The sequence below is a fragment of the Larus michahellis genome, chromosome Z (genome assembly GCF_964199755.1).
Source record: "Larus michahellis chromosome Z, bLarMic1.1, whole genome shotgun sequence".
Taxonomy (NCBI): domain Eukaryota; kingdom Metazoa; phylum Chordata; class Aves; order Charadriiformes; family Laridae; genus Larus; species Larus michahellis.
This window is the reverse complement of record NC_133930.1, coordinates 71,388,763-71,401,813: the sequence shown is the minus strand read 5'-3', so window position 1 is coordinate 71,401,813 and position 13,051 is coordinate 71,388,763. Positions and strand designations below refer to the sequence as shown.

At 53.9% G+C, this 13,051-nt stretch overlaps 1 protein-coding gene across 1 annotated transcript; it reads right to left on the bottom strand.

Annotated features, from left to right (window-relative positions):
- Positions 1–11,926: 11,926 nt before the first annotated feature.
- Positions 11,927–12,814, bottom strand: FOXE1 (forkhead box E1). Its single transcript, XM_074569893.1, has one exon. It carries the CDS (start codon positions 12,812–12,814, stop codon positions 11,927–11,929), a length of 888 nt encoding a protein of 295 aa, XP_074425994.1.
- Positions 12,815–13,051: the final 237 nt, after the last annotated feature.

The following is a 13,051-nucleotide window of genomic DNA, read 5'->3' as shown; positions in this document are numbered from 1 at the left end:
ACCTTGTTCATAACCCCAAATACTTAGGGCATAACCTTGCAGAAGCCTTGTAGCATGGAGGGAGCTGCAGCCCGGGAGGATGCTGACCCCAGACCTTCACTGGGTGAAGGCAGCTGAGGCTCCACTGGCCTGAAGGGGAACTAGAGGCAGGAGGCCATATTATGGTTGAGCACCATCACAAGAGCTGTGCTGGGGTCCTCCTGCAAGTGTGGTGTCCACACCATGTTGCAAGGAGGCTGGGCTGTAGGGTCTGCAGCTGCCAGGCAGGCCAGGAGACTCTTCTGCCTGGCAGAGCCCCACACAAGATATGGTGGAGGCCAACAAGAGCTTGTGGCTCTTTACAACTCTCCAACTCTCCGCAACATTCACAGGAAGGGGGAATCAGCCATTCTGCCAATCTCCATGTCTGCAGACATTTCGGCTTGCCTGGTTCCCAGAGCTCTTTACATTTTGGGGAGAAGCAACTTCTGGGAGGTTTTAGACTCTTCTCACGGCCCCTGTCAGTCAAGGACGGCAGAAAACCACCACATCCCCCCTTCAAGTGGAGCTGTAGGAGGGGAAGGAGGCCTGGCAGGGTGAGATCTCCATGAACCTACACAATGCTTGTTGCTGAAACATGCACGGGCAGTGGTGGTGATCCTGCGCTGCGAGGGCTGGGGAGCTCCATGAGCCTCTTCCCACAGGAACCAGCGAAAGCACCTCTGTCCATCTCTGCGGAGATGCCTTTGGTGGCCACAAGGTCCTAGAGTCACCCTGGGCACCACACACTCTGTCTTAGGGCTGCTCTCACTCTAACTGGCTTCTTTGGCAGCCGGAAAGAAAAGTGTGCCTGCAAGCAACAAATCTTATCGCAAAATAACCAAAAGATAAAGCCTTCCTTATCAGCACTTTTCCTTGAAACCCACTGTTTTTTTCTCTGACGAGAAGAGAGATAACAGAGCTCTTGCTCATAGAGATGGGGGTAAAGGTGGACACGTGGGTGTCCATGCGCATCCTGAGGTAGGTCCTGCTGTCTGAATGGAGATGGGGATGGGGCTGGCAAGAGCGGCTGTATCTAGGGGAGGGAGGCTGCTGTTTTGCAAATGCAATGCATCACCTTCTTCCTCCCATCCCTTCTTCCTGAGCCCCACACGGATATCTTTACCCAGGGACACTAACAGAAAGTCCAACAAAGGACATTTTCACCCTCTGGGATGACAAGTAGGGTCTGGGTCTAACATGAAGGGGAAGGCTGGGAGAGATCAGAGACCTTTAACTGACTGTAGCCCTCTTGGTGATGAAGAGCAGGTGATGGACCCAGGGAGATGGCTTCTGAGCTATGGGGCCAGCACAGGGAGCTGGGCCAGCACCTGGCACAATGCTCTGCTCCTTGCTGTGCTGTACCACTGAGAGGGATTCGTGGGGCTCTTCCAGGACACTCTGACCTGCTACCTGAACCACGCAGACCAAGGCAAGCATGTTGTGATATGCAGTGGGTACAACCACTATGATTGTCTCCTCACTCGTGAGATTCAGCTTAGGGCTTTTTGCAACCAAGTGTTGACCGCCTCCGAGAATGGAGATCCCACCTACCTGATCCCCATCCCAGGGCTGCCCCACTTGCACAGGAAGAATGTTTTTCCTTATGTCCAACCAGACGTCATCTCATCACAGCTTTTTGTCCTTGCCTCTTGCCCCATCATGGTGCACTTTGGAGAAGACCCCAGCTCCGTCTTCTCTGTAACCCTCTTTAGGACTGCAAGTTAGACTCCACGCTCACCTTCTCTTCTCCAGGTGAACAAGCCCAATTCTATCAGCTTGCTCTCTGCTCCAGTTCCCTATCTCAAGGCCTCAGCTGGGCTCCAGTATAACAATGTCTTTCTTGTACTGGGTTGTCCTAACTGGATCCAGTATTCCAAGTGCGGGCTCATCCCCATCAAGCAGGAGGAATGGCCACTTGCCTCAGCCCACTGGCTGGAACTCAGTCCACCTGGATGGACTTGGGGCTTTGAGCATGACTGTTCCTCTGTCTCCCTCAGACAGCCCGAGCTTTTCACTGACAAAACACAGAAAAGACAGAGCAAAGAAACCGAGGGATGGCTGGTACGGTAAACAGTGTGATCTGAGCTTTGTAGCCTTCATGATTCTTTTTTCAGCCCTCTTCTGTACACACCATCTTCCAACTAATCTGCAAAAGCACTGAATGTGGTTTGAGCGCAGAATTACACGCCCCTGGAAAGTACTGCTTGTGTGGAGAAATGTTTAATTGCAGACTGTGGATGCAGCTCTAGTGCCGCGCTTTCATAGCTAAGCGCTGCATTCTGTGCAAGCATTAGCCACCAATTACCCGGTACCCAAACCAGTAGCTTTGCACCTCCAGTGAGAAGGGACCCCAGCAACGAACTGGGGACCGGCCGTCCGACCCCAGCGGGCAGCCCCGCGGCCTGTGCAGGCAGCCGAGGCCGGGTGAACCCCCGGGAAAAAAAAAACAGCCCCGCAGGAAAAACAGCCGCTGGGGGCTCCTGCGGGCCGGCAAAGCGCTGGAAGGCGCGGCGGCCGCGCTCCCGCCATCCCTCCCGGCGGCCGCCCTCCCGCCATCCCTCCCGGCGGCGTGGCGGTCCGGCAGCGCTCTCTAGCGGCAGCACCGGCCCCGTGTCCCCCGGGAGACTCCGGGGAGGCGGGGGGACGCTGCACCGGAGCAGGGTGTGTGGGGGCCGCACCGGCACGCAGGGAGCGGCCCCGTCCCCGGGGGGATGGTGCTGCGGGCGGGGAGAGGGGAGGCGTGGGGTGTCTCCCCATCCCCGGGGGGCTCGGAGGGTGGTGGCGAGGCTCTGTCCTTGTCCTCCCGGGCGCTGTGGGACCCGCCAGAGCCTGGCTGCAGGAGCTGCGGTGCCTTTTGCAGAAACGGGAAGGGTGAAGTGACATCCCGGGCCCGTGGAAACGGCTGCAGCGCGGCGAACGTTTGCCCCCGTGGCTGTTAAGAGAGTCCTGTGTGTGGCTTAGGTCGCCGTGTCTCGCTCAGTTTGTCAACAGCAGGGACGTAGTGGCTGTTAAAGATGAGGAAGGCACCTCTTTTTCATGAAGATTTTTGGTCTGTTGGAGATGCAAAGATGATGATTTTGTTCATAACAGCGTTAATCGTTGCACTGCTGGCAGTCTTGATATATTGAAGTCTAGCTCCTACTGTGGCAGAGAGGTAGTATATCCTATATCCATTTCCATGTGGGAAGGCTTAAAACTATTTGCTCTGGTTGCTTCAAGTGGGGCTTTCTTTTGCCTTTTCTCTAGGAGGGGAGGAGGAATCCTCCATGAAGACGATAATACGAAAGAGGTGACCCAAGATGGAAACCTGTTCTTTGCAATATGATTTAAAAAAAAAAAAAATTAATTTTCCATGCATAAAGGTCCAAGACCTGAATCATCCTCTGCTTCCTCCATGAATAAAGCCACCAATATTAACAATAATACTCCAGGCACGGCCTCTCACACCATGGTAGAGTGGGACCACTCACTAAGCATCTGTGGCCAACTCCGTCATTTCTGCTCTTGTCTGGAGAATGAAGCCACGGTGTGAGGTCAGCCTTCCTAAAAAGCCATGTGAGGACATCTGGACAATATGGGTTTTTCATGTGACCACCTAGTCCACTTTCCTTTCTGCCCAGCCAAACTCCAACCCCAAAACTAGAGCCCCCAGAGCTCCTTGAGGTACATGGCAAAGGGACAGGGCTTGGAGCGCTTGCTGTTGCATTTTTCTTGGGTTTGGGATAGTTATCACAATCAACCTGAAGTGCATTTGCTAAAAAGTATTTTTGCTCACATGCACAACTCACCCTCCTGCGCTGTTATCTGAGCTCAAGGAAATAATTTACATTAGCTATAGTTCACTTAAGGAAAGAAGGGGTCAGTCCCCCCCATTCTGTGATTAGACCTCAGCAACCACTAGCTCAGGTAGGTCTTTCAGTGAACTATTCTATCTCCCCTCTGCTTCTCCTTCCCATAGGGTGGGCGTTTAGGACTGTCAGGATCACACACTGGTGGGAGCTCTCACGTTAAGTGGCTGCATTCAGATTACTCCCATCCATGTTTCCTTTTGTTTGCTAAAGTCACACATAGCTGATTGCTGATCAGCAGAAAATCCACAGTGACAGTTGAGGTGCTGAGATTTCCACTGCCTCTCCATGTTTCCCCAGCCTCCAGCCCTGCTCCATCCTGATGGTGCCAGCAGACACAACCCCAGCAGAGGAACTCCCTCCCCGGGCTGCATCTGTCTCTCTTACACCCCCAAAACCCACCCACTGGCAGCACAGGAGACTGGGCCACAAGAGATGCAGACCCCCGAGATGCAACAGAAAGATCAAACTTTTCACATCTCAAGAGACAGTCCTCTCCCAGGCCATGGGTGTGGGGTCTCTCAGTTGTGACGGTAGGTAGGACTTGGTCTTAAATGCATCTTGTAAATCTGTTCTTATTCAGGGGCTGTGGCTTTATGTTGACCTCACAGTGCAGAGTATTGGGACTTGGCTGGTTTTGCCTTGGCCTGAGCCGATTTTAACTGCTTGGCTGTCTCAGCAATCAGTGGTCAGGTAACTAGCACCTACGTTTGTTTTCATTTATACTGATAATGATTATTTATTCCGTGTGGTTTGAACTGCCTGTGACTCCACGACAACGCCTATTGCAGTGGTCAGTCAGTCATTGCTGCAGGAGTGCAAACCTGTGTTGTTCAAGTAAAGGCAATTTTAAAGAAAACAAGAAGAACAGAAGAAAAAAAAAAAGCTGGGAAGCACTGAAAAACAACATACATACAGAAATAATCTCAAGTGAACCCCAAGACTGAGAAGGAAGAAATCATCACCATCTACATCATTTGCCTCCTAATAAAGAGAAGGAAATGTTCAGCAGGAACATCATGACCTGCCTATTGAAGACATCAGTATGCTGGTAACTTCTTGTGAGCCCGCCTCCACAGCACCCCTGCAGCCGTCAACCTCAGGACACAGGAAGGGTGAACATAACACCAAGAAGCAGGGGTAGATACTAAGAATTTTTGTGTGTGTGTATAGCACTCTCAGCTGCATTACTGATGTTTTTCTGTATTAATTTGGACTATGAAATTAATAATTGAAAATATTATATTGTTAAAACTTTTGCATGTAGCAACGGTAAACCCTTGGCTTCACTTACAGCGTTACCTTTTCTGTCGATGACAAGATTTTAAGTGTTACAACAGAAGGGACAGAGACAGGAGTTAGGAAGAGGACAAATTCACACTGGCACACCTATACTTACATCCAACTGGCTGCTGCTTAAAAAGCTGAACCATGATCCATCCCACTACAGCATTCAAGCAAGGGGAATATTTATGAACTGAAATGTTCCTTTCCAGAGCCCAGCATTGGGCTGTCACTTACTTACACAGCCCAGTTTTTGAATGCTCATTGCTAAATAATGCGCCATTTTGCCATGGCTCTGGGGACCCCCCACATTCTCAGATGAGATGGCCAAATCTTGATCTGTACAGCAAGATGTCCCAGTAGGCTCACCATCTCCTGCTGCTCCCATCACAGCAGACGTCTCTGTGGTTGCTACTTTTGGACTAGCCTATCCCAGACTCAGTATCATTGTTTGGGATGGGGTGGCCAGGGAGCCACTCTTTAATTGGCCAAGTCTAGGGTCAGTGCTCCAGTGAGCACTAAGCTGATGACAGACTACGTATGTGCTAAAACATACAGCTACAGAAGTGGCATGAAGCTTAGGACACACTTTGTTGACCTCAGAAGGTGACAGCCTGGACTCGTGAGCACCTTTTCCAAGTGGAAGAGATCAACATGAGGTGCAGTCTCCTTGCAAGAGCCAGCCACGGGTATGATAGACTCAGAGGGCTTCAGGCATCTCTGCCATCAGACCAAGAGCTCTGTTGCTGGCTCAGGACTGCCTCTGAGCAGAAAGGTCAGAAGCTGCTCATTAGCTCCTTTGTCAATTAAGATCTCTTTGGGTATTTTACATCCAGACAACAGGTTTGCAAGTTCCTTATCGGATAGCAAATCTGAGCTTCCTGGCATGGGAGAAAGAAGGGATAGCAGCAGACTCAATGAGGTCTTCTTGAGCCAGCCCACAGCTACCATTCTGGCTTACTCCATGGCCGCTTTCAGCCAGACATACAACGATCCTATGGACTTCCAATCAGCAGAAGAGGCTAGGACACAGCCTCCTTTCCCTCTTGGCCCAAGCAGCGTGGAGAAGGTACTTCATGCTCACTGCATTATTGGTCCCTATACGCCCTAGGGACCACAGCTGCACCCTGAGTTCGAACACTGACAGAGGTGGTGAGAGGTCAGAGCCTGGCAGCCCTGAGCTGGGGCTCCCCGCCAAGACCCCTGTTCCCTCCCTCTCAGTCTGCCTGCACAAGGAGGGGCTGCGGTGACTGCTCCAGATCCAAAAGTAGCTCCCAGAAATAACCCTAGCTTCCAGATGTAGCTGATGCCACCATCTCCCACCTTGACTTCTTGGCCTCAGACAGGGAGAGACGTAAATTTGATGTGGAGGAGTGAGTGGAGAAATCAGCTCTGCCATATAGATGGTGCCTCCTATGAATCAGAGCTCCAGGACTACACCAGGACAAGTATGTGAAGCTATTCCTTGTGCCGACACGGGCCACCGTATCCCCGCACAGCAGACTCTGTACAGTCAGCCCCCTAAAGGGCATCAGCCTTCCTGTGCTCACATTAGCTGACACCCAGGTGCTGCGTGAATGGGACATCCTCTCTGATCACTAATGTTGGCATCACAGCTCCAGGTAACGGATGAGCTAAAGCCCACCTCCAGCTGCGCAGACTGACCTCTAACTACAATGCACAAAGCTTTGGATGCCCTCCAAGGTACTCCCTTCCTGGCCAAACAGCAGCTGCCTCCCCTGCCTCCTCTTTCTCATAAATTTGATGCATTTCTTGGCGTCTTCCAAAGGCAGATAAATCATACCTGGGAGTCCCAGAGCTATTGAAGAAGACCTTCCTATCTTCTCTTTGATAACTTAGCAGATTAAACTACCTGTCCCCATCTCATTCACAGCCCTCCAGGCAGCTTGGGCTGTTGACAGGGCACCAGCTGCAGAGCTCGCTTTCCCTCAAAACCCCTCAGGAAGGCAGCCACCACCCTCTTAGCAGGAGAAGGGGAAACATCTGCCATTGTCTTTGCCATGTGCAAGCCAGATCATCGCCCCGAGGTGTGGAGTTGCCCCTGGAGGCCTCTTAGCTACGCTGGTTGCCCGATGAATTGTTCCCACAGATGTTGCTGTTGCACAAAGTGTCGGCCCGCAGAACTCCATCCCTGCAGCCATAAAAAACTCACTGGCCCGGGGTGCAGGAGGTAAGACCAAGCATTTCTGGTGCTGCTGTCACAAGATGGGCAACATAACGTTTTCTCCAGAAGTAAAACCTTCTCCAGCTGGCCCAGCTGCACGCTGGAGCAATCAGACAGCAAAATTTCCTTGCCCATCTCTCAGCCTGTGTTCCTATCACAGGTGGTAGCCTTGGCTTTCCTACCTGCCCCCTTTTAGCAGAGGCACCTGGAGAGGGCTGGAGCTTCGTGCATGGACGTCTGGGCCACACTTATGGCCTGACAGAGTGGGGGTTGCAGAAGTTTGGTAAACCACCTCTGGCCTCGCTTTGCCTCCCCCTCCCTCCCTCCAACGACTTTAGGAATCCTAGCAGACAAAAAAAACCCAAGGTAAAACAGACACTGCAAAATGCAAGGAGCACACACATGGCATGCACCTTGTTCTGTATCATCACTCTCCTGGTCTCAGGAGTGCTAGGAAGGCTTGAAAAAACTCAGAGAGACACTTCATTACAAACAACAGGACAAACATTTATTTCCATTACAAGTGAAGTAGAAGAGTAAATACAAAAAAATCTCCACTACATTATAAAATGTTCTCCTAGGATGTAATAATCCACCTCTTTCTCAAAGTCAGCGTAGGGCCTGACCATACCAGAACTTGGGCAGTACAGGAACCGAGAGGCTCCATCCTTTGAGGAACAAGCACTTTCAAGGCCCTTCTCTCTTCTCACCAGTGCTTACACTTAAGTGTTTCCTGCAGGGTTTTAACCCAAACCTATTGGACTCATCTCCCAGAAATCAAAAGACTAGTTTGAAACTTAGACTAACTTTGCTAAAAGGAAGGCCCTCAGATATTTACAATAAAGCTTCCAGAAATCAAAATTTTCCTTATTCTGGATGGTGCCTGAGAATTACAAGCAAAGTGCCAGCCAAAAATACATTTGAGATCCAAATCTTTAACATATCCCCATGGCACAAGCATACATTGAGATCCAATTGTATCCCCATGGCATATCCCCATATCCTCACAGACAGACCCAACCCCACAGCTCCCCAAGGATCCAACAACTGAATCGTCCACCGATAGTGGCCACGCAGTTGCATGAGACACATGGCCACATGCACAAGGACAGGGACAGCACATCCCGCTGCCACAAGGTAGAGCCTGGACAGACCTCTAATGTTCAGCACACTCTGCTGTGTCTGAGCCTACACAACAGCTTGGAGAGGTTGCAATAGCCACAAAGCCATGGCAGTGCTGGTGGGAAGGGATCTCTGGAGTCTCCAGGCCTGCTGCAAGACAAAGGTTGCTGTATTGCCAGCACTAGCACTGGGCAGGTATAGCTTTGTCTATCTTCGTCTCAAAAGCCCCAAAGGACAGAGACCCCACATAGATGTAGAATCCCTTGGAGGGTCTGTGTACCTCTTCACTGAGCACAAGGCTCAGGCCCAGGGTCTCCAGCTGCTTGTGGCTGAGGCTTAAGCAAGTTGGCAGCCATGTGTGTCAGGTCCTTGACACAATAGGCTCATCACTGCACCTGCTGCACAAAGTATACCATCTAGGTATGTGTGGTTTCCCTAGCTTGTAGGTATAAAAGATCTGGAGAGAAATAAGAACAAGCATCTAGACCTTATCTGCAAACAATACAAAAACTGAACCTCCACAATTTGTGCCTTCTGAGTCATCAAGATCTATCATGCATGTCCTCCAGACATTGAATTTTGCTCCCTGAACTTGCTACGGATGCTATCTGAGGTCAGGACCAGCTTACACAAGACCTGTATCATCACTGGTGACCTATTTTTTTAGATTGAACCTTAGACTAGCAGCAGGGCTGGAGCAGAGAATAAAACCAATTTGAAATAATGATGAACAAGGGCCAAAAGGCCTCTAGGTACAGGAAAATGATCCAGTCCACATTCATAACTGCTCCTACAGGAAGGAAGGAAGGAAGGAAGGAAGGAAGGAAGGAAGGAAGGAAGGAAGGAAGGAAGGAAGGAAGGAAGGAAGGAAGGAAGGAAGGAAGGAAGGAAGGAAGGAAGGAAGGAGGCATTAAGAGGCAGGACAATTACTCCCCAGGGTATCCCCAAACCAGAAAGAGGTCAGCTCGACTTGCTAGCAAAGGGACAACGGGACACAGTCTGGTCCTTTGCAATCGCAAAGCAGAGAGCCAGCAGGCACCTCTCAAAAAACTGAGCTGGCACAGCCCAGTCTGCTGGCTTCTCTTCCAGCTGGTGAAGGGTGAAGTTGGGAGAGGAGCTAGTACAGCTGCCAGGGAGACCTGCCCGGGGCTGAGGCAGCCAAGTTGCAGAGGCAGGACTCCGCTCTCTCCAGGACGGAAGCAGCTTCTGGACGTGCCAGGACCAGGGAGGACATTGAAAGAGACAATGCAGCTCTTCATAAGGCAAAGTAAGGAAGGGAAAAATCTGACTCACCTCATCACCCTAAAGATTTGAATAAGGTCTACTCTTGCCACCTGTGCTCCCCACTGATGGCAACGCAACCTCCCCAGCTATGCGTACAGGTAGCAGTTTCCTGAAGTACCACAAAAAGGTCCAGATAGACACAGCAGTACCAGGCCAGCCCCAGCGTGACCGCTCTGAGAGAGGGATGGGTGCCTTGAAACCAACACTCATCTCCCACCTCAGAGCCCCACGGTAGGCACATATACAACTTCTCCTATCAACCTATTGCAGAGAGCTTGAGCCTCCTCCACCACAAACTGTGCCGTGGGGACACCTAACCACCTTCCTGCTCTACTCCATTTTCTCCCTCTAACGTCCCACTTGGATACCTGGACCTTAGCACCCAGAGGAGGCAAGGAACCTGCCCCTATACAAATTTCATCCTGCTGAGGACCTCATCTGAAAAATCCTCCATGGAGCAGAAAGTACAGGTGTCTTCATGGGATCAGAGCTCTTTGCAGCAGTGCACAGCAGCAGGGCAAGGGACAGTAGACATGAAATGAGACTAGAGAGGTGCTGAATGTATACAAGGAGAAACTTCTCCCCCATTATGACAGTCAAGTTGCCCAAAGTGACTGTGCCATCTCCATCCTTGGAGAGCGTCAAGACTCAACTAGATAGCCCTGAGCAACCTGGACTGACTCATAGCTGACCCTGCTTTGAGCACAAGGTCGTAAGTGAAACTTCCCAAGGTCTCTTCCAACACGAGTTATACCATGATCTGTATACCCTTTTGTGGTGAGAGGCCCTGCTGTATGTGCACCCTCTCTACTCTTTCAAAGCTTCTGCTGAGGCGCTGGCTGCACCTTCCACCTTCCTCTCCCCAGTCAAGGCCCCACCACGCTGCACTACCCCTCACCAACCTCCTCCTGGCCCTGGTCACACAAGCTCCCAGGAAAACAGAGGTGAATAAGGAGATCTGGCAGAGCTACATCTGCTTCCTCTCTGCTCACAGCTGCAGGCAGAGCCCTGGGCATCCACCACCTCTCCAGGCCCCTTTCAGGGGTGGTGGGATCTGTTGGGAGGGATTTGCTTGAGTTTCCCCATGGATCCATTTTCAAGCCTTTGCCTCTCACAGCCCTCTCTGTGTTTTCCTCTAGCCATTTTTCCATCCTAGAAAAGCTTGAAAGCAGAGCAATTGAAGATGAAAAGGCACCATGTCCTGCCTCTCTCAACTGTTTGAGGAAGGAAAGCTTTTCCCCATAGATACCAATTTCTCTAGACTACAGACAGAGCTGGGCTGACCTTAGGATCAAAGTAATTTAGGATGTAAGGACCTCCATAGACTTCTGGACCGGGTCTCCATTCAAAGCAGGTCAAAATTCAGTGTTGGATCCAATGCCAAAGCCATATCAGGTCACTCAGGTTCTGTTCAATCAAGACGGGAAGATCTTCAAGGGCAGAGATACCACAGTGTCGCTGGGTCCCTCTTCCAGGGGCTGAGCATGCTCATGGTAAAACTTTTTATACTTCAAATCCCACCATTCTCCCACCCCCGCAGCACACAGCACGACCCTTGAAAGGGATCTGACTTGCCATGGCTGGCTGCAACCCCAGTATCCAGACCTTCCCTGTCCCTGACCATGTTTTTGGTGCGGAGCCTGGCACTAACACGATAGCCCTGCGCAACATCAGGCACACGCCACCACTTTAGTGCCACGCATCCCACTTTTACGGCTTTGGCTGCATGAAGCTGGGGAATGCTTCCTCCTGTCTCCCTCCTCCCTCGCCCTAGCAGACGTTTTGTTCTGTAAATAAAATCATCGACAGCGGAGAGATTTTTAAAATTGAGATCTTCCCGGACAGACCGGGGGGCCCAGTTGGGTTCGCTGGGATGAGGGGAGCCTGTCAGGAAGCTTTGAGCACCTGTCCCAGGAAAGGAAGTGGAAGAGGAAAGGGCTTTTTGCCCCATCCAGGCACTTGGGAGTCCCTAGGGCTTCTCTGGCGAGAGCGGACGGGGCTCAGCAGGGTCCCCCCGGCTGGCGGTGTTGGTCCTCGCCGGAAGACCCGGGCAGGCGGCGGGACGCGGAGGCGCAGCCCAAGGTCCTGCAGCTTCTTCCTGAGCGGCCCCGTGTCCAGCGGCGCCGGGGAAGCCCCGCAGCCCGCCCCTCTCCCGGGCTCCGGTCCGCGCTGTCGGGCTGGGTCAGAGCGCCGGGACGAACCTGTCGTGGACGCCGGGGTAAGCGCCGTGCCGCGGACCGGGCTCGCCTGGCCCCAGCTGCCCTCCGCCGCCGTAGGCGTGGGGCAGCGGCGGGTAAGGCGCGGGGGAGCGGCGGCCGTAGAGCCCGGCGGGGGCGGGCGGCGAGGCGGGCAGTACGATGCGCCCCGACGGCGCGTACAGCTGCCCGGGGCCGGCCGGCGGGTAGGGGCCGGGGGCGGTGGGCAGCGGAGGGTAGGCGTGGGGCAGGGCGGCGGCGGGACAGCCCTGCCCGGGGTAAGCGGCGGCGGCGGCGAAGGCGCAGGAGGCGGCGGCGGGGGCCGGGGACAGGTCGGCGGCCGGCGGCGGGGCGGGCAGCGGGAAGAGGCGGCAGGGCGCGGCGGGGCGCTCGGCGAGGAAAGCCGGGTAGGTGGAGAGGTCGCTTCGCTTGAAGCGCTTCCTGCGGCGGAGAAAGGAGCCGCTCTCGAACATGTCGCGGGCGTGGGGGTCCAGCGTCCAGTAATTGCCCTTGCCGGGGCGGCCGGGCTCCCGCGGCACCTTGACGAAGCAGTCGTTGAGGGTGAGGTTGTGGCGGATGCTGTTCTGCCACTTGCGGGGGCTGTCGCGGTAGAAGGGGAAGCGCTCGGTGATGAAGCGGTAGATGCCGCCCAGCGTCAGCCGCCGCTCGGGCGCCTGCCCGATGGCCATGGCGATGAGGGCGATGTAGCTGTAAGGCGGCTTGCCCCGCTCCGCCGGACGCTTGCGCCGCCGCCGCCCGCCCCGAGCCCCCGCCGCCGCCGCCACCGCCGCCTCCTCCCCCGGCGGCGCCGCGTCCGCCTTCAGCGGCGGGGGCGGCGGCGGGGGTCCCGGCGGCAGCCGGCTTTCGGCGGTCATGCGGCCGTCGGGGCGGCCCCCCCCGAGCCGGGACGAGCCGAGGAGGCGGCAGCGCCGAGACGCCCCGGCTTTTATGCGGCGGTGACCGGCGGCTCCGCGCCCGGGCGGCCGGCACTCCCCTTGCAACGCCCCGCAGCCCGGGAGGCGCGGGCAGGGCCGGGCGTGCCGCCGCCGCCGCGGGCAGGGGCAGCGCCCTGCCCCGGCACCCCACCTCCTCCTGCCGTGGTCCCCATACAC

Bases quoted from the DNA above. Each gene is read 5' to 3' on its own strand.
- FOXE1 (XM_074569893.1), bottom strand. From the start codon at position 12,814: ATGACCGCCGAAAGCCGGCTGCCGCCGGGACCCCCGCCGCCGCCCCCG.